The sequence below is a fragment of the Grus americana genome, chromosome 7 (genome assembly GCF_028858705.1).
Source record: "Grus americana isolate bGruAme1 chromosome 7, bGruAme1.mat, whole genome shotgun sequence".
Classification (NCBI taxonomy): domain Eukaryota; kingdom Metazoa; phylum Chordata; class Aves; order Gruiformes; family Gruidae; genus Grus; species Grus americana.
This window is the reverse complement of record NC_072858.1, coordinates 8,196,264-8,218,568: the sequence shown is the minus strand read 5'-3', so window position 1 is coordinate 8,218,568 and position 22,305 is coordinate 8,196,264. Positions and strand designations below refer to the sequence as shown.

General features: G+C 39.7%; 1 protein-coding gene across 2 annotated transcripts in view; it reads right to left on the bottom strand.

Moving 5' to 3' along the window:
- Positions 1-22,305, bottom strand: part of SHTN1 (shootin 1) — a 67,075-nt gene that overhangs the window by 12,972 nt on the left and 31,798 nt on the right. For both annotated transcript variants that reach the window (XM_054832472.1, XM_054832473.1), the window contains 7 exons: positions 22,073-22,167; positions 10,362-10,508; positions 8,880-9,033; positions 7,827-7,932; positions 6,049-6,131; positions 2,581-2,690; positions 1,869-1,922 (listed from right to left, as the gene is read on the bottom strand). In XM_054832472.1, the coding sequence (XP_054688447.1) occupies positions 1,869-1,922; positions 2,581-2,690; positions 6,049-6,131; positions 7,827-7,932; positions 8,880-9,033; positions 10,362-10,508; positions 22,073-22,167 (749 nt within the window). The remainder of the gene's footprint in view (positions 1-1,868; positions 1,923-2,580; positions 2,691-6,048; positions 6,132-7,826; positions 7,933-8,879; positions 9,034-10,361; positions 10,509-22,072; positions 22,168-22,305) is intronic.

Genomic DNA, 22,305 nt, shown 5'->3' with positions numbered 1-22,305 from the left:
CAGTCTCCCCTGATGTCAGTGATACAGTGTCAAAGAAACGAAACCGCTATTGGAAAACGAAAGGACCTTTGGCAGGATCGTTGAGTCCATCCCTCACTGCTCCAAACAACACACCATGTCAAACTATTCATATACTTACAGAGTTTCATTTAAAACATAATCTCCATGTTTCATTCTATTCCTTTTCTATGTACCTCCACGTTCAATTATATGTCCTTCTACTTGGAGCTCAGCAATAAGGTCTGGGGGCTCTCTAGATCTTCCCTGTAAGATTGGTGTCACACTTGTGACTTTGAAATCACAGCACAAGCTGTGGCTACACTCTTTGCTGTACTGTCTTGCATCACCCAAGAGAATACTGAAGTTATTTTTATAAGGGCTGTTTAGGTGCTATCATGGATGATTAGAATGATTAGCCTTACCTTCTGTGGAGTGGATGTGAGGCGTTTTGCTTCGATATGGGCAAAATTTCACTTTTTCACCTTACAAAGGCAAAATTTCACCCAATGTGCCAAAGTTGCACTTCAGCTTTAAAAGCTTCAGGGTCACAGAAGTCAGGGAGTGAGAACTACAGCTCCTTCTGACTGTTTGGCACAATTTTAGCACTTGTGCAAAAGAAACCACCAATTAAATAAGCAACGCAATATAGAAGTAAAGGACAGACCAGGCAAGACCAGGTCTGAGCAGGACCATGCACAAGCCTAATGTTTTTATTTAGTGATACATGGGTATGTGGACAGCTATTCACAATCATTTTTTCTACATATAAATGTAGACAGACTACAGAACTCTTGCTCTATTTAGGCTATGTCTATGCTAACAAGAAATTTGGTGCCTCAGGAGAGAGCAGGAGTTCAGAGAAGTTGACAATGAGAACCTTACACCTACTATATATGCAGTTCAAGGGGTTTACTGTGAACTAGATTTATTCAGCTGCCTCTCCCTCCCTAAGCATCCCCACTGTGAGTCCTTAGAAAGTTTCCAAAGGATCTATGGCAGGTGCAGACCACAACATCCCCTCTAGTGGCAGGAACATACAAATCTGGAGCAGAGTTAACAGACTAGTTTTCTCCAAAATAAATTCTGTTAGCAAGACTAAAACCAATCTTTCAGTTGAACCAAAGTCAAACATGGAATCAGGGGATTCACATCATGTATCATAGATCCTATCATAGAACGGTTTGGGTTGGAAGGGACCTTAAAGATCATCTAGTTCCAACCCCCCTGGCCATGGGCAGGGACACCCTCCACCCAAAGCCCCATCCAACCTGGCCTTGAACACTTCCAGGGATGGGGCATCCACAGCTTCTCTGGGCAACCTGTGCCAGTGCCTCACCACCTTCACAGGGAAGAATTTCTTCCTAATATCCAATCTAATTCTCCCCTCCTTCAGCTTAAGGCCATCACCCCTTGTCCTATCACTCCATGCCCTTGTAAACAGTCCCTCTCCAGCTTTCCTGTAGGCCCCTTCAGGTACTGGAAGGCTGCTGTAAGGTCTCCCCGGAGCCTTCTCTTCTCCAGGCTGAACAACCCCAACTCTCTCAGCCTGTCTCCATAGCAGAGGTGCTCCAGCCCTCTGATCATCTTTGTTGCCTCCTCTGGACTCGCTCCAACAGCTCCATGTCTGTCTTGTACCGGGGGCCCCAGAGATGGACGCAGTACTCCAGGTGGGGTCTCATGAGAGTGGAGTAGAGGGGGAGAATCCCATCCCTTGACCTGCTGGTCATGTTCAACCACTCCAGAACCGTTCTACAGCTTCAAACCAAAACACTAATGCAGAACCTTCAAATACTCGGCTATTTTGCACAGAAGGCCATGTCAGCTCAATGAGAAGAAAAAACTGAAATAAAACCTGCAAATTTTCTTACCAGAATCCCTTTTAATTCTTTCATTGCACTTTCAGAGGGCTTTGGTGTTTCTGGCTGTAAACAAACACAATGCATGCATGTTAAAAAACACATGAAATGGCCCATGACAGACTTTGTACTTGAAGACAGGCATCGCATGAGGGTCTACTGCAGAGGCATGCAGCTGCATTATGTTCCTCTGCTGTCTCCTCTCATGGGCACATAGCTAACATTCAAGCTATTTTCTTATACAGATGAAGGGAAGAGTCTTAGCTCTTAACACTGTGAATCACAGCCTATACATAAAGAAAGATTATGCTTTGTGAAGATGGTAAGCAATATTTTATAGTAGCCACATTCAGGTATTAGTGCTAAGTGTTGCATAAATGGAAGAAGTATTTCTATATACAGTCTACTTCTGGATCACTCCCTTTACTCAATTCAGTTATTCTCACTGTGCTTTTTGTTTCTCAGTAGCTGTTTGTTTACAAGATGTTTGCTTTCAGTTCCTTTCTGTGCCAAAGAAACTGGGCTTCTGTTTACTCAGTGTTGGCTTCACTTCTTTTTCTGTTCTTCAGATATATGCTGCTCTAATTAATTTTATTCAAAATCAAGCAATGCAAATGAGGTGAGGCAAATGTATTCTTTTGAATGTTTTACAGAAAGCCTGATTTATTTTTAGTATAAATTACTGTACTTAGCTAATATTATTGCTCTGCTATTTATTCCAAACCTTTGTTTTAGGCCTGCTTGACTGGTTGACTGGTCTCAGATGAACTCCCTTTTTAATTCTGTCCATCATTTCTTCAACAGCTTGTCTCTTCAGATCTGTAACTTCTTCACCTGTTCCAAAAATCAAAGGGCATATCACATTCCAGATAGATATGAACTCCAGAGAAATAGTGCAAAGAAAAAAACATGTTAGACAGCCTCCTAAACAGCTTGCTTGCCATATACAGCCAGTTACCATCATCATAAATCAGTTTTAATGATGAAACAGCATTTATATATATACAATGTATTTAGTTATAATCTGTGCAGTAGGTCTTCCTGCCTGTATGTGTGATGCATATTGCTCATGTGTGATCCAAATCTGTGCTTTTTCTCAGTTTTATTAAAAATGTAAATGATAAACATGAATATATAGGCTTATTTTTCTCCCTGTAAGTGGGCTGTTCACAGGACCACTATGTTACTCTTAATTTTCCCCACCACAACAAGGCACTTGACCTTACACTGCATATATCTATATGGTAGCAGAAACCAGCAACCTCATCTCTAGTTATCAGGAATTCTAGTTTCTGGATACAGCACAATCTCTGCTATCATCTAAACTGTCACAAGCTCTTCAAGGCTAACATGCCGATCTACACACATTGAGGACTACACACAGCTGTGGACTTTGCAAACGCCAAACCGCAGTGCCTGCAGAAGTCTGGACAGAAGCAGGGCCCAGATCCCGAAAAACGCAAAGCTCCTATAACTGTTTGGGACTTGCTAAAGCTCAGAGCTATAGGCTGAAGCACCAAGGACTGAAGGATACAGCCCCACTTCTACTGTAGCTCTTCACTGTGGCTCAGCAGAAATTTCCACAGCTTCACTGACACAGGACAAGTTGATAATGCCCCATGGTGAGCCTGATATGCAGCCCGTCACAAGACTACCAAATATGTTTCGTATTTCACATGGGTTTAAGAACCTTGCTGGAATGATACACTGACATTTCAGACTGAACTAAAAACACACATTAAATGTACACTGCATCAAGTTAAAGGGCAAAACTTAAATAGCATGAAAGGAAACAGTTGCTTTTTCAAGAAATTCAGTATCAGGACCGCAAAATATTCAGATGAAATGGGAAGCTGTGTGATGAACCTAAGCTATACCTGCTAACCTATCAGTGTTCCGGATAATGTAACAAAAGACACTTAATGTGTCATACCAAGAAGGGGGAAAAAAAAAAAGAGTACTTAAAGCAAATACATGGAGGAATACGGTTGACGTTATTCAAAGCTGCAATGTTGTACCTTATATAACAGGAATTTTAAATAGACTTTCGCTCTCTCACTTGTCAGGGTACTATTGATGATTCATAGAAATGCAGTTTCTGTATTGTAAGCCGATTTAACATCAGGCTTTAATTTCACAAACAGGCTGTTTCAAATATAAAAGCTTAATTGGTGGTATAGGATAGAAACCACTCATTCAAAGTCCTTAACAAGGGTCAAAACAAGCCTCAAGTTGGATATAATAACTAGATCAAGAAAGAACTTTCCTCCTTTTTTATTTTTATTTTAAGAACAGCTCAACTATCAAGAGAAGCAGCAGTTTATATATGATTGAAGAAAGGTCAGAACTGTTAAAGTTTGCTAATAAACAACGAAAGAATGGGGTGTAGAGAACTTACAGTGAATTTCATAGTATTTCCTGCAATCACTGTTTCTAACAGTCTTAACAAAAAGGTGTAATCAAAACCTCTAGGATGCTTCAAGGTAAGGAAACTTGATAAATGAGGGCAACATAATTGAACTTTTACTGAAAGATAAGATTGACTTTTCATCAGAGATCTCGGTACAAGGTCACTTCTCTTTATTATTTTACCCAAACCAATCACCTTATTTCTCTCCGACTGGTAACCGGTTCCCAAAGATTCCCCCCAGGGACCTGCACAAGTCACCTCATTCCTCAGTTCCTCACCTAAAAAATGGGAGCGGTAAAACTAACGCTCCACCACCTTCTGCCTGTTGGGCCCATCCAGCAATCCAGCCATGCTTACATACCATTACAGTCCGCTTACAGCAATTTTTTGTTTAACAGTTATATCCTATACCTATAATTTCAGCCACGTTCCCTTCTGCAGCTCCCTTCTTTGTTTAAGTGGCAGCAAATGAGTTAAGCAATTCAGTACAAACAAACTCCTGCTGTTTCAGAAGGAAGAGAGAAACAGCAAGAAAAACCTTAGTTATTTAACCGGCAATGCTTGTCTAACTAGCTCTGACTCTTCAGGCACCCATGATCATTTCTAAATCTGTACTTAACTCCTGTTCTCAACCTACTATGTTTCCAGCTTCCATTAACAACAATAAAATGCAATTTCAGCTGTTACTTTGCACGCAGAGCCATCTTAGTGCAAGATTCTGTTTTGGTTTAGGTTTTCAGTATTATTAAAGGATTAGCATTACAGTCAACTCTGAGCGGTAATTTCATAAGATATGAATTGAGGGATGAAAACGGAAGCATTTAACAAACTAGCTCTGCGGAGACGCTCTGGACAGAAGAAACAACAAACAAGAAGCCATTTGGAAGTTTGAAACTTCCCTGTGTTATACTGTATATAACCTGCTCTCTGCTTCATGCTTGTTGGGTTTGTTCTTCTGCCTCTTCCAGAAAATCTGTGGAAGTGCAAAGCCCTGGACATACTGTAGCTGCAGCTACACTCTGTAGTGTCTCCCATGTAGAGGCATAGGTTGAGCCTCTGAATGCTGCTATAGTGCAACTACTACAGGCAGTATCAAACTGCCAGGGTGCAACTCAACAAGCAGCACAGGGTCAGTATAACAGCACGGGGCCGAAATGGAACCATCCTGTTCTTCTCACCTCCCCCAGCATATCACCATACCCAGCTAAGTGCTTATCTTGTCAGGTCCTTCTGTGAGCCTATAATAAACATGACCACCCTCTCCCCAAGGGAAAAAAAGAGAAAGATATTGTTTTCTGCCACATTAGAGAATGAAATCAGCTCAGTGACATATCAGATAAGCATGACAGCCAGAAATAGGAAGATAAGAACTTCTTTTCAGTTACAGCAAGTGCTAGGTCTTCCCTTAAGGCTTTTTAACTGCAGCCTCAAAGACTGTTCATACTGAAATCCATTTGGAAAAAATAAATTGGATACTGATCACCAGCAGCTGTGGGGGCACAGATGGCTATGAGGGCTATGCAAATTTGCTTGGTATCTCAAGGAAACTTGCAGTACCAAAAATGCCAAAGATATCACTTCCTGCTTCAGAGCTGCAATCACATTTCTGGACTGCAAGGTAGATGAATATGCTGGGACATGGATAGCAGTTGTTAATGTTGACATTATAAGCATTTCCATCACTGTCTGTACCCACAGATACTAGCTTTATTTTTTTTTCACTAGCTTTATGTGCAGTACCGAGTGAATAATCCACATGACTTGAGAAAGTAAGAGCCATACCTGACTCCTGCTGAGGAGGTTTCTCCTTCTTGCTCACGTTGGTGTTGGAGTGAGATCTCTTGCGAATCATTGACATGAGAGACCTGTGGGGAAAATGAAACTGCAGATTGTCATTCTGTCCTCTATTACACACCGTTAGAATGAACTTGGACACGACACACAAACAGCTTGCTTATACCTGATTATACAGCTACTTACAAAAGACTCATTTAACAGTTCTTGAATGCAGATGTATGTACTGAATTACCCCCTACAATGCCTCCCATCAAAATGCACCAGAGAAATTTATTTCTTTTTAACAGACATTAGACACAAATCAAAACACTCAAAGATTTGAATATTAAAAGACAGTGTCTCATTGTGACACATGACAAATTGAAGCTGCTCCAGCACAATAAAAAGAAGGAAGATCTGCAGATATTGAAGTGAAGTATTATTCTCCAGAGGACACTTAAATATGGTGATCAGTATCTCCTCACCAACTCCAAGTTTGCAATCTTCTTAGTGTCAAATAATTATCCCTTCACTATAGTCAAAATGTAAAAGTCAGGCAAGGAAATGATTCATCTTAAAGCCCAAGTATAAGCTTATCATTCCCTACTGAACATTGCTCCTTATGGGGCGGAGTGACCTCGCTGACATAGAGTCAAAACTCTGTCCCAGAACAAAGTAGCATCCAGTGCCTAGGCTCTGAAACAACCTCTATGCACATAAACTTCACAGTGCCTGAAGGACATACTCTGATTTAGCTACTACAAGGCTTAAAATGAATAGTGTTATCTATTCCAAATAATAAAGGGCACAAACTTAAACAAAACAAAACAAAAAATCCCACAATACCCACACACAGTTAATTCATGCTACGCATTAGTGAGAAAGAAGCAAGCCAAATGAGTTAATGGACATACAAGGAGCAAAAGACCAAAATGCAAGTGTTCAGAAACGTTTAGTTTGGACTTTGAAAAACAAAGCAAGATGCACAAATGGATGAATTCTCCCTAGTAATCATTCCTATTCATATACTCAACACAGTAGTTAACAAGATTCCTGTATGTAATTTCTGTTACAGAAGGTTAGAAAGTGTCATCAAAGTCCATTTATTTTTAAAACCAAGCAGCCAATATGAAGATTAGCTGAGTTCCTAAAATTAACTAAGTACACTTCAGGGCTTAGTTAATTAATTTGTGTCTAATGCCTGATACATCGTATATCGGTCAGCCTCTTTTATGGTCCTTTGCAAAAATCAGGCTTAATTTTGATAATTTTGCCCAAAACTGCTTGATGATGGGGTGGTGGTTTTCTGGGTCTTTTTCTTTTTAATTTATGAAAGCAATTGTGGGAACTCAATGGAGTCTCCATTTTCATCACCAGTATCCAACAGGAAGGGACACACAGTAATCCAACATATCCTTTGGTTCAAAGGGGTTTTCTTAGCAGTAGATTCAGACAAGCACTTCACAAGTCTATAATTACAGCTATCAGGTGAACAGAAAAAAATAACCTCCTAAATTTAGAGGAGACAGGTATCCCTCCTCCTCCAAAGTCACAGTCTAGACAATCTGTTAGGCTGGGCAAGGCAGACACTGTTCAAACACTGTCAGGGTGTTTGTTTGCTGGCAGGTGGGGCAGAGAGTGTGTCCTGCTGGTAAAGAGCCCAAGACAGATGGAGAAAGCCTTTTTTTTTTTAAAAGACATTTTTCCTGCTTGGATGCAAGTTCCTGTAATGCATTCTGCTTCAGCAAAGCATTAATGCTGTGACCCTGGATTTAAGCACCTACCGTATAGGGTTAGGAGGAGGGGGAGGAGGAAGAGGAGGCGGTGGTGGCGGTGGAGGAGGTGGCGCAGGATTTTCAGATTGCTGTATTCGTTTTTGAAGTTCATCAACTGCGCAAGAGCAATAAAGCAAACTAGAGTGAGTTCTTGGTTTCTCACATCTGCTCTAAAAATCAATTCTGATGGTTTACAAAAAAAAGCCACTAATTAACTAAAAAACAAACAAGAAGACTAAACCATGCAATTGTTACAAAGTCCTATTTTTGGCAACATTTTCTACCAAGAAGGATGTCCTAGATGCACGGGATTCTTATTAAACCAGTTACCTCCAACCTGAGTTACTTTAGAAACTAAAATGACACTCTCCCTCATAGAGTATTCTTCATGTGAAATGACGGAGCAGGGAAGTTTCTCACATTCCTGCTATGTTCTATTTGAGGTTGTATTTGAGAATGAACTGACAAGAGACGAGAGAAATGAACAATTTCAGCTTCCAGTCTTATCCCTCTGTCTTTCTGATGGACTTTGGTGCATTTTTTCCCCACAAAAATAGCCAAAACTGGGCGGTGGGTGGAATCGATTCTTTCTCTCCTGTTTTTGTGTCAGATTTAAAATGTGGAAATTACTTTTCTGCACTTGAAATATTGTCAAATGCAATTAACTCGGGAAGGGCAGAAACACTGTGCTATCCCATTTTATTTATTTTTAAAACTAGGTAAGAGGATACATTTTAACTAAATATGAAGGATTATGTCTTTCACATGGAAACCCATATATATATTCCATTGTAAAACTCAGGGCAATGTAACAACAATATTCTTATACCTTACAGAAATTTTACTGAAAGGTTATTCTTTCACACACTTTCTGGACATGACTGTTTTGTGGTTGAAGGCAGTTGCTGAACTTTGTCATGTGACGCAGAGGTCTGGATCTCAGCTACAAAAAAGCTGTTGCTTCTTGGATCTCAAATGTAACATGTATAATTCTATTAGACATGCACGACTCACATTCCCCCAAATTGTATCTCTAAAATGAAAGTTACTACACTATTTTACCTGAATGCTTTAGGTCTCTAGCTTTTTCTTCTGAGTTCTGACACTTAAGCTCTAGTTCCTTTTTATCTTCTTCCAAAAGTTCTAGTTGCTGTTTAAGACGGCTGATCTCCTTATGCAGTGCTTGATTCTCTAGCTGCTCTTCCAATTCTTTGATCTGCAGTTGGCAAACAATAGCATTCATTACAACAAAAGATATTTTCTGTCCTTCCTTTTGATAGATAACCCATTAGGCACACTGAAAACATGATGTTATAGTACAGGAGTGAACTACAACTCCCAGAAAGAGGACAATTTCTGAATGAGAGCTGGACAGATTTTTGTCAGAGATGTCGGAATTTTCTGTTGTGATCTTGTTTTATCCGTATGATAACTTGTTTTATCTCTTTTTTAGAATATGTCTTTAGCTGTAAAGTACTTAAGCTGTAAGTTTTTCCCTTTTTCTTTTTATAGAGTTTTTATCACATAATTAGAATTTAATTTCAAATGTTTCTTCATTTGAAGCATGAGAACATTGACATTTTTGTTCTTTTACTGACTGCTTCCACTGACAGGGTTGGTTATTTAAATTCCCCTGTCTCGACTCATGCAGATGCCAGTGGGTGAACTATAGAACATCAGGTTAAGAGGCAGCATTCAGGCACAGAGCAGCAATTGTTTCCCAACTCCCTAAATATATACATTTTGCACTGGACTTCACGGAAGCAAAGATGCAGAGATTTTCTACGAATTGGCAATTATTCTTCCAAAATACTCATTCAGATGGATATGAGATTACATATAGTCTTAGTCTTGCTGCACTGATGAAAGCACAGGAACTGTGTACCTCTTCCTAGCATTGCTCTGCTACCAGAGTTTTAAGAACAGGCCTCACAACTAAGGGAAAACTCATTTTCAGGCTTTCAAGTGAAGCAGTGGTAATTTCTCCCAGTTGGAGATTGATCTAGTCCAGTTTCAAATAATGTATTTGTTTAGATCCTAGCACTTTAGATCCTATCACACCACTTTGCAGCATTCACCTAACATTTCCCCACTCCAGTATGTCCAGCTCTTCCCCACGTCTGTCTTTAACAAGCAACCAGACTACTAATGTGAACTGCCTACCTCTCACCTCCTGGTTTTCTTTGCTGGTTCCCCCAAAATACCCTTTATATTACTCAACATCCAAAATATTCTCCTGTCACCTTTTCTTCACTTAATGGAACTTCACATTATGCTTGTAATTAAGCCTATACTTTACTGGCATCCAGAATAAAATACTGAACTAAATCAGAGCCTTCAGCCTGAAAAATCTTCAGGTTTTATATTTATGGTTTACCAGCAAACCAGAAGGGAATCACAATCTTCTCTGAAGTTCAGTTTTCAGATTGTGAAGTCCTCTGGGGGACAAGATCTCAAATAATTCTGAACATAACAAATAAGAATCTTTAAATCCAGGAGGCTTTCAAAGAATTCTGCATGAGATGAAAAGTAATCCTATTTTACCTTTTGTTGGTGTTGAAGCCTCTCCTCTTCTAATGTATGGGTTAGTTTAGCATTGTCATCCAAAGCCTTCAAAAGCTGTTGATCAGGAGCAGAATTTTGCAGAAGCAACTGACTTTGCCTTTTCATCTTGTTTTGTTCAATAAACATCTGCCAAAACAAAACCCACCCCCAACAAAAACAATGCTTAAGCACAGTCCAATGCTATCCTGGGAAATACAGCAAATGGAAAAAAAAAAAGAAAAAAATAACATTGTGTTAATATGGTAGATGTAGAGAGGAAGAAGATGAAAAGGAAGGGGAAAGGAATTCTGAAAGCAAAATTTGCAAGAGCTAAGCTCTCACTGAAAGGAAGCAGGTGTTTGCCGAGAGAATGACCCACTGCTGCACCTCAATCACCCACATGTTGGCAGGATTGAGAATTTAAACACATCCTTGAATTTTGTTTCCTGGGAATAGGAACAATCTCATCCCTATTCTGAGAGCTCTGGAGAGATTAAGAGAACTCTGGGTGGAGGAAAAAATGTCTATGAATTCACAAGCTGTCTCCTCAAACACATCTGAAAGCCTTGGCATAAAGCCCACATATTTGAGGGCTACCTGGATCTGTGAATGATGGAGTGTCTTTGGAAAATGAATTTCTGTCCATGTTTGTGTAATCAGTGTATGCACTTCCCAGGGAAAAGACATTTCAGGGCAATTTCAGCCTTTTACTTCTGATGCTTACGTTTTTCCCTCTTCCCCAGTTATACTTTTGATGTAGGGAATGGACACATTGCAGGGGGGAGTAAATGGTTTAGAGACACGACTTCGATAAAAATACCACACATTTCTCCTGGCTTCCCCTAAGAGGTGCAGAGGCTGTCAGCGCATGCAAGATCTCTGTAAGAGAGATCCCCTCTTTCCAGACTGTTTAGGAACTTGGAAAAACAAGATTGCTTCCCGCCAAAAAAAAATTCCCAGTGAATTTATTCTGCATCTTGACATCTCTTTCAGGTAGAGGGTTGCCCCCCCCAGCAACCAGGGTCTCCACTCCTGACAAACTCAGCTGTGCCTATTCTTACAGCTGAAATAGGGATTGGGTCATACTGAGGTTTCAGATGAGTGTGCACAGGTCAGCAAAGCATGCTACTTATGGCAAGAGAACAGAGAACAGTCTGAGAACACAGACACTCCCTCAGACTGTACAAACACTGTTGTATAGCACAGCAAAAGCAAGAAGAAATTTTAAGAATAAAGTATTGGAAATACACAAGTTCCATGAGATCTTTTCAGGTTCCCGTACTATTTATTCACAAACCAAAATTACAGATACAACATATGGTTTCTTCCCATCTGGTGCTACTGCAATGCTACGTGATTTATTTATTTTTTTTAATATAATTGAATTTTAAAGAACCAGCAGCTGATGTAGATGTGCGGCAAGCATTCCGCCCAGTGCTTTGCACAGACACTTCAAGTGAGTCTCTTAGCAAGCAACTCTCTCTCTCTAGCCGTACATACAGACCGAGAAGCCTGCTGACCGTGCTGAACTTTTAACTCACAACGCAGCCTGCTTGACCCTGCGTGCCTAGAAGAGTCAATTGATGCGGCCTTAATACTAATAAAACCCACAATGAACACTTCATTGGGCAAAGCTGTGCCGTGGGGGTAGGCAATAAAGGACTGGAAGTATTCGATGAAGAGGAAAGGATGAATACAGGCTCTAAGTACTATACTTTGTTACAAAACAAACAACAAATTTACGACAATACACAGGCCACTGTGGTGCAAATGTGCACTGGCCATCAGCTCCAAAATTTTGCCAGTCAAACCAATTATGCTTGCATTACCTTACACTAGTAGGGCTGTGCAAAAACAATTCAAAGGCAAGAGAAGTTCAGAATCAAAGCTACTCACCCCAACCTGTAAAGGTTTGTCTTTGTATTGCAACTCATCTATTTGATTAACATTTTATCTTCCTAAAAGAAACAGCATCTTCAAAATATCATACTTTAGAAAGGCCTCTAAATCGCTGCTAAAGAACTCAATACTGTCTCAAAGCCTCCTGCTTTCCTGTTAAGTCAGTCAAAAGTTATTTAAGCCTGACAGAGACATCATCTATCTAGAAGCCACCTTTAGCAAACATTGCAGTTTACCTACTGTGAACTTTCAAATCAAAGAGAAAACTTTTTTTTTTTTAATCTGAAAAACAGTAAGAGGTGATAATTCCAGATTTTTGTTCCCTGAATTTCTGCCACTAAAACCAACAGAACAGAGTTGTTCCAGCCTGAGGGAGCAGAAAGCTGCCAAAACAAGAAGAAATCAAGTAGGGCAACTTGATTTCTTCGACTTGAGCGGATACTTCACCAAATGTAGAAAATTCATATTCACTTTGTTTCATGCTCCTCTGCAATAAAATGAAAAAAATCTTCTTGAACTGAGTGAAAACCTCTTCATTCAGAAGTTTTCATGTGACGTCCTGCATTTTCAATTAGCTTTATAAATTGTTTTCATGACATCGCAAATACGTTTCTGCTTACAATACATGTGAAGATGTCTTCACCACCACAAAAAAACTTTGTTGCTTATAACTTAATACTTCAATCAGATACGTGGGAATCGATTTCTCATGGGGATTCCCATTCATTTCAGAAGTTACTTACACATGTGTCCTTGAAGTACCAGCATATTCCAGATGGAAGAGACAAAATTAGACAAGATGGTCAGGGCAAATAAAGCAGAAAGAGAGCTGGTGATGAACTGACAGGAAGTTCTTGAGAGGTTGTTCTCTGTGTGTGATGTGGGATCAAAAAGATCCTTAGAAATTAAGTCTAATTTAAAATTAAAACAATCACTCAGTGAGTAAGGAGGGCAGAAACCTGACTGCCTGCACAACCCTGAATATTAATTAAAGTGACTGCTGAAAGCGCAAAACAGCTACTAACAGGATTATTTGGACTAGGTGGAATTTAACCAACTGATGGATTAATTCCGACTTTGCCACTTGCTAGACAATTATCTGCAGAGTATCCCAATCAATGCTAGAAACGTAAGTCAATACTGGAGGAATCTACTGAAACCACGACTACAACTAAAGGCAGATCACAAAGGACAAAGCTTGCTTACAGCTATCATTTTCATTTACAAAATCTGCAAGTGTTGTGCAAACCAGCTACTTATATTTCCCTTGTGAGTTTACAAACAGAAGCTCCAACATACAGGAAATCTGGGACTTGGCCACTTTCCATCTGCAGAGTTTGCACAAGAATTGGGGAGGGGAGAGAGAAGGGGGTGAAATCCTGAAAATAATAGAAGTTTTTCTCTTGACCTTAATGGGGCCACACCTCATTCTCAAACCCCTGCTCTAACCATTACCCTACAGAGCGTTCGCTGCAGCTGTTTTTTGTTTACACCAGAGCTGAAAAAGGAATTCTTCCTCATTAAAAAAGTTAGAAAGCAACTCTGTTAGTGTCAAGTCCCTGGGAACTTCGATCCTCGTTCAAGTGGCGTTCAGAGTATAACTTGATGCTTTCCAACTAAATCCTCTCCCAGGAGCAAAATGAGGCCAAAGAAAATGCTTTAATATCCACATGTTGCTACATTTCCATCTATACATTGTTTGGCTACTCACTATGTGGAATAACTTTTTTGTCTTAGCCACAGTTTGACGGGAGAAGAATGTATCAATACAGCAGCACTGTTATAATAAGGTAATCACTGCTTGCATAAAGTAAAATAAAAATCAGTGGCAAACGCTACCCATTGTGAACAGAATAACAAAAGGTATGTAGCAAGGCAAAGTCAAACTTCAGAAGTCTCAAATAGAAAAGAGAAGGTCACCCAACTGAGCAGTTGGTGCTGATTTCAATCCTTGGCAGTGCTGCTCCATCCCCTCCACATCCTAGTGAGAAATCATCCTTATGGAGTGGTAACCCACTCATTTACACTTGTCATAGGTTACAGGAGCTGATGTCTTTTGCATTATGTGCACCCTGAAGCCTTATAGTCTTGTGTTCAGTCTTGAAATAAGTCCCAACAGAGGTAGGCTCAAGGTACTTGTATCTCCCCAAAAGAACAGGCTGCTTGAAGGATTTTATGTGATGGGGGTGACAGAGTGATCTTGTCTGATTATGGCTTGACAGGGCACTACGTGGCTCTAAATTCAGGAGGTACTCAGTTTAAAATATAAATCCAGGTGTGGATTTTAGTTCAATGGCTAATCAGGAAAAAAATAAATACATGTACTCTGACTTTACAACTGCTTAACTGTACTGTATTATCAAGGACACCTGGGCTTGTGAGCTTCACTGCATATAAATATTACAGCAGGAAACAATGGCTACTGGGGTTTTTTGATAGAAGAGTTGAAAAACCGATTATCTTATTAAAACACATTAAGAAACACACCCACAGTTTGGACATTGACCTAGAAATGCTCTCTCTAGCCTCAGGCGCAATGCTGCACATCAAGCAATAGTATCAGCCTTGGATGAGTTACAAATCCCTTGTGGTTTAGTGTGTCTGAAGTGCTACTAAAGAAAAAAGCTACAACAAATACATGGATTCTGCAGTTAGGACACAATCCAGAAACTTACTTCAGCACACGCTTAATTTTCAGTACATATGGAACTACTCTCATCTGAATATTTTGTCCGGTGCTTATATTCTTCCCTGCCTGGGAACTGCTTCTATGGAAAGTAACTGTCATGTGATGTCAGACAGAAAAAGAAGATTACCCAAACAGCTAATATCAAGGGCATGGAGGGCACAGGACAAGACTCTCTTTAACAAAAACAAACACACACACACACGCAAAAAACCCCAAACAAAAAACCACCATGAAGTATGGAAAACCAGAGCGAAGCATTTCTGGCAAGGTGCTGTGACCTTCCTCCTTCAAAGGAGCCAGACTAACCCTGGCTGGATTTTCAAACTGCCAAAGAAAACAGCAATAAGACCATGAAAAAGGACATAGGCATGATCATGGGCAGGCAACAGTCACTCCTCTCTCTCTCTAGATGATTCATAATATTTTACAGTTAATAGCTTTTGTTAAGACCTGCATCAATTTTAGACTAATGAAGATACTATACGGTTGCTTTAGTATTTGCCAGACAACTTCTGAAGGGACTATTTCTAAAGAGCTACAAGATGCAGCATTAGTAAGTGGCTCAAAAGAAGAGGTCTAATTTACTCAGAATGGGGGAACCGGAGTAGATGAGTTAACCCTGTTTCTTGTCCATCATTTGCTTCTCACCACAGAGGTGCCTGGAGCATGTATTTTGAGTGTGAGAAAACTGAATCCCCATCAGCACTGTGACTTCCTTAAAAATGCAGTATTATTTATTTTACCAGCTTGTTCCGTACAAAAGGGTTTGTTAAACTACAGCACTCGTTCTTCACTTATGAGGCATAACTGCCCAAGGCCTAAATAAAGGGGGGAAAAAAGTAATCTCTATTGTTATTTATTTCTTAATTTCCTGCAGTTAATGGTTTTCTTTTTCCCATGGTAGAAGTATAGTGGTACATTCTATAACACTCACAGTCTTACAGCAGTTAGACACCATCTAATATATTCAGAAATAGATCATATACCACATGAAGAAGGAGGAAGCCTCTTCACTTTTTTTCCTAATAGATTAATTGCCTGAACAAAAAAGAGAAGGGGGGAAAAAAAAAACAAGAGAGAGACCAAAGAGAGAGTTTCCTAGAGCATACATCATTTCACAAGCCTGCTCTTAGGAAAAAGCTTGATGAAACATGTTAGTGTTACATCATACTTCAAAAGTAGTAACATTCAAGCTCAGGAGAATTCAAGTACCAACCACTTATCATGTCTCTTTAATTACTATTTCCAGTTCAGTCAGCTGGACTGCAAATTAATTATCTGCAGATACCAGTTGCTGTTGAACTATCCTTGGCAATGCACAAAGTGTGGTACTTGTAAGCACAGAGTTGCTCCACGAGTGCTGGTTTGCAGTATCCACTCACAAATGTAGCCCATTAATGCAAAAGTCCTCACAATTTAACCCAAAAGGTCACAAATGCATCTGAGGAAGAGTTCTTTGAGAGCTCATGTCATCGAGATAACCAAATCCGTTGCACACAACCTCATGAGTAGTGCAGACATCTGTTAAGAACGACAATAATTTTTCCTAGGTGTTATAAAATGATAGCCACCTTTTATCTTTCAATACTGGAAGATTCAGTCCCAGATTAAGAAATGTTAGATGTGCACTGGCCCAGGTATGGGATGCAGGCATTCTGAGGTAAACAAGTTAAACGGAAACATGTTGTTGTGTAACAGTTTTTTAGGAACACAGGTATAGGTACAGTTGCATCAGTAAGCACTGAGAATTGGAGGGAAAGTCAAGGAAAAGATGAACAATGCACATTACAGATTCACTTCAATTTTTAATCCATCTGGATCACAGTTCCTTTGAACGCAGCCTTTCAACCTCTCAAACTGCAAACTATTTTACAGATAACCATAAACACTTGGGAAAACCTTTTTTCCAAGTTGCTTGTTTTAAAAAAAAAAAAGCCTATGCTAGCCTCAAAAGTAAGAGGAACCCCAACCAACCTGCTCAGCAGTTTGACACTTCATTTCTATTTATCCAGGACACAGAGGACAGAAAACAACAGCTCAATGCTAACTTTGAGAGCACACTGCCTCTTCTCTGGGAGGTTTCCAGAGTAACTTTAGGTGCAGGGGTTGTCTCCATGCCAGCACACACGACAGTAATAAACTGTTCACTTTACAAAATATTGTTGCAAGGCAGGATATATGCTTAATAAACCATTTATGCCAGATTATTTTGTTAAACTCCTGGGATTTTTACATCGCTAAGACTTTTAATTTACTTCTCTCACTGTGTTCCTCCTCTTTTGGCTTGCTTTGGCTGTATGTATTGTATTTTGCTCATCTTTGTGGAAGAGTGCTTTTCAGGGCTAGCCTCTATATTATTGCAATGGCCTTCAAGATACTCTCTGCCTTCCTTTGTTTTCTTATAAACTGCTCCACAAAGAGCTGAGAGATCTTAAAGTGTCTCTTAAAACATGACACTAGAATTCTGGTTAAGCTTGCCAAGATTCCTATGTTAACAACCCTGTTTTATTCAGGTAGGTACAGATTTTTCCATGCCCCCGCCCCTTACACACTCTATTTATTTAGTTCTTTTATGCAGATTCCTGTACCTTTCACAATGGATTGTGACTCACTTCAAACCCTCTTTCTCTCTCCTTCCCCATCTCCATACCACGGCTGACAATATTTACTCAGTTTCTTTAGAACCTCTGAAGACCATGAATTCTAATGTTTGAAGTTGGATCATTTTTGATTAATTAAATATATATTATGGTAGTGCCAGCAGCATGACTATAATTAAAGCTGTATTGGATATTTTTTTTTTAATCAAAAGCTCTGATTTTCAAGTGTTCGCTCACTCCTATATGTGCTTGCTCCCTCCCTCTCTCGCTCCTTGTCTTTCCGCTCCCCCCCATCTGTGTCGCTTCTGCACACACGCTCACCCGCCCATTATCTCTCACACCTGCACTCCCAATTGCTCGCGTTCTGCAGCAAATCCTCCTCGCTTGTCAGAAGGGCAGGACGCAAAGGGCATCCCTTCGAAAAGCAGCCTGCGCCAGCCGCTCATCTGGTCTCCTCCCATCACAGCCACAATGCAACCCCAGGAGGGCAAAGCTAAAAGATGAAGCCACGCTATGGAGAAAGGGGTTCATCTGAATACATGGGCCAACCCTCCCCTCAAGGCAAGCTTCAGATACCTTGGCCTCTTAGAAAGACAACATGCCCACCACCAAACGAGCCCCTCCACAGGCAGCAAGTCCATATTTCAGTGAGCTAAAAGACACACCTAGGCTGTTCGAGATGTCACAAACATGCCAATGTGCTGTTCTGATGTCTATGCCCTGGTGCGGTGGTGATGCCCACGTTACTTGGAGCCTATTTCCTTTCTCAAAGCACTCCAGTCAAGCCAAGCACAAAGCACTGAACGTGCCATGTTGCCTTCACTCAAAGCTATTCCTTCTCTCAACACTGCACAGCTTATCACCACCAATTGCTGTGGCTTCTGCAAAACTCAAGCAAAAATCCAGCAAGATGTTTTTGGTTTTTCAAGAAACATCATATAGGGACAGAGAAAACGTGGCTGATGTAAGAAAGCAGAAAATCCCTCCACATCCTCAGTGTAATCCAAACAGCTCCTGTAAGCACATCCTAGAAACCTCAGCTCTCAAAACACAGCTGCGACCTTGCTGCAAGATCCACGCGAGAGGACACCCATACAACCTCACCCGAGCATACCGGTTTGCTGTTGTGGGCCAGAGCCTGCCTGTCTGATGTCTCAGGTCACTTAAAGGACACCATCAGTGTGAAACTGGGACAATGATAACAGAATTTTAAAGTAATTTGAAATGCTACTAGTTCCCCAGACACAATTGAGCAATGCCTTTGTTGTCACATGCTCCTGTATTTTAAAAAACTTTCCAAAAATCTTTCTGAATAGCATGATGCAAAAGGAAGAGGAGTAGGCACGCAAAGGGAACACTAACCCAGGCCTGAAGCTCACTGTTGTAATGACTCCGTTTTGGACTAGAGAACTTCATGGAATAAAAAGCCTCAACTGAAGAGCTACGCTGTCAATCTGCAACAGGGGCTCATATTTTTGGAAGCGACAACTAAACAATGACAAAACCCAAGAAGTACTTGTGTGCAAATAATGAGCATTTCTTGGCATAGTACTTAACAGCTTGTTATTCAAATACAAAAAGTACTTCAAACAGCATTTTTCAAAATGTATAGGAGTCTCAATATTACAGTTATGAATGCAAACAAAAGCAATATTCCAGGCCCAGAGTATCAGATTATACTCTTTTATGATCTGAAAACCAGCTTAACTATGCATTTATAAATTACTAATTTCAGAGAGAGGCAAGACCTTTATGTACAATCTTCTGTTGTCAGTTAATGAACACAAGCATGTAATTGTTCTGTACTTCAGAAGATAAGGCAAAGCAATAGTAGGAGATGCAACACAGATACTGTAAAAATGCATGCTAAATGAACATGTTTAACATTCTTAGAAAATTGTTTTCTGAAAATAAGAGTTCTGCAGATATTACAGTCAACAAACACCACTAATAAAACAATAATGCCTGCACAATCCGAAGAGGTTTAACAAAAATGCATTATAAAAATAGTTATTATGAAAGCATGGGTAATGAACAAATCCAGGATTCCTAAAATTTAAAAATAGTTGCAAGAAGGTAATATTTTATAACACAGACTGGTAAGCATATTGAAAAAATCCAAATGATTACTTAATAAACATAGGCAATATTTTAACAACTTTTGGTTACTAATAAATGCCTTTATCTTTAAGAAATTTGAAGGAATTTGCAGATATCATTTTTATTTATAAAACACTACAGCGAGCCCTTGATCAAAACGCAAATGGCCCAATGGCACTGAAGCCATGGCAAAGGGAAGTGACCAGTTCTGCTCAGCAGAGGAATTCAGGCTCCATCCCACAAAGCTCTGTAAAAGTGGAGTTTGGAGGCGGCTGCACATGCAGCTTCTTGGATTTCAGAAATCACTCCCCTTGAGCCGTTTCTCTCCCACATCTCTTGACTCTAACAGAATCCTGAAAAGTCCATCTCTATACTTACAATTTGGGAGTTAACAGGACATTTTAATAACTAGTTAATAATTTTCATTTCTATTGTTGTCCATCTCTATACTTACAATTTGGGAGTTAACAGGACATTTTAATAACTAGTTAATAATTTTCATTTCTATTGTTTCCTATTCCCTTGGGGGGAAAAACACGTCAGCTGCTTTAGCTTTGCCTGAAGTACAGTTACATTTTCAACATGTGGCAGAGACACTGACAACAATAGGCAGGAGACTGCAGGTATGTGTATATATTCAAGTCACATACATTTAAATTCACTTCAATTACAAGTTGACTCATCGAATGATTGACTCATCAAAGCTTCAGTAGTGGAACTGATAAGCAGTGGTTTATCTAAAGCTACCTGTGTGAATGAAAGAGAATCTTCCAAAGCTTAATACACTTGAATTTGCAAATATCTCCTTCAGGATGAGCACCCAGCCCTGTTACCAAATGCAGATCTTCCTATTAACAGAAATTGATCCGTACCTAGAAGTTACTAGGTTTCTGCCAAGTTAGCTCCTTCAGTGGGTTTCCCAAAGGGTCAATGGGGTGACCTTGCAAAGGAGGGAACAGGAAAGAGTAGCAAAAGGTGGAATGAAGAGAAAGAGAACCAGTACCCTTGGCCCAGATGCTGTAAAGTTCTCCAACCTTTGTACACAGCACAGAGACAGAGGGCACACACACAAGAAAAAGCGAGTGCAAGCAACATCTGGGTCAACCCTCTCACCCCTAGCTTCCAGATTTTCAAGTCTACTTACAGTTCATCTCAAATCCCCAAAAATATGTTTTGTTTAAAATGTTGCTATATGATTCTGTTCATATCCAAAACACTCAAATACCCAGCAAAACCCACAAGATTAACAAAACATAGTAAGCCTATTCACTGTTTTCTATACAAGTTCAAATTGTATAAATGTCCTTGCTTACAATCACTGACTGAATGCAGTTAGCTGTACAGGAGTTATCAAATATATTTTTAAAATTTTTTTTGAGAGATAAACAGCAGCAGCAAAGACAAAAAGCAAAAGAGCTCTCTACTCAGACAAAGGTGACTTCTGGTAGGCTAAATACCTGCTTGCTGGCAGCCATGGTTTCAAAATCTACAATCCACTTCATATCAGATGTTCCCCTTATTTCCAATATTTCACTACTGATGACTCATGTAATTTTGATATATAATGGCTTTCTTTAAACCTGAGATTACCTGAAAAATGATTACTTAGGAAGCTCCATTGTTATTAAAGAAAATATTGATGCATGGCTTGGGATAGAAAAGCTTGAAAATATAACCCAAGTGCAGAGCTTTCAAAATCCAGAGTGCAAACAGAAAAAGCACATGAGGAAAAAAAAGAAAAAAACAAAAACAAAGTCATGATTTTATAGGGCTTCTGTCTATCAACAGAATAAAAGAGTTTGTCAGCATTTCCTAAGGCAAACATTGCCAGTCACAAGCCATCGGAGCAACCACCAGCCATTCCATAATGCTACCCAGTAACTCACTTTCCTCTTTGGGAGTTTGTACCTTTTCTAGAACATGGAAACAATTTTTTTCAGCTTGAATGCTCCCTGCAATAGGTTATTCAAAAGGCATATGTTAAATAGCAGCCAAACCTGCACAAACCACAACTAATACTGTATTTTGCAATGCTTTTTTTGTGAATTCACGTATTTTTCAGAAAAAACACAGTGCTTCAAATTATATCACTAGAAAGGCAGCTAATCCTTCCCTGATCCAACCACTACACATACCACATTGAAATGTTTTGGCTGACTAAGCCCATTACAAATTTAAAGGCTTGCTTTAAAAGGAGAAAGAGGTAAGACTGCATGGATAATTCTGAAGTGCTTTATAAATGCTGTTGAAACAGTAAACCCATTTTACGGATGAAGTACAGATGTTAGCTAAGTAGTACGTGGACATTCAAAGACATCTTTTGTACAAGAGCTAGGAATTGAGATCAAGTCATCTAAGCTGGTAGGTTTCTGCCCAGTTGCAATGTCTTCATTTTAGAAGATCCCTTTTTCTTGACTACTCACCTCTTGTGCAAATGACTCTGCTTTCTTACGCAGGTTCTTTTCCAGTTCAAAGTTTACATGAAGCTCTTCATATTCCTCTACTGCCAGAACAGACACTGTTTATAAGAACAAAACAAGATAAGAAGTGGAATGGATCAAAATAAGAAGTAAGTACTGCTTGCTTTACCCAGATAAGTTGTTATTCCCCAGTACCGCGAATCCTTGAATGAAGGTATAACTTCGTTTTACATTCC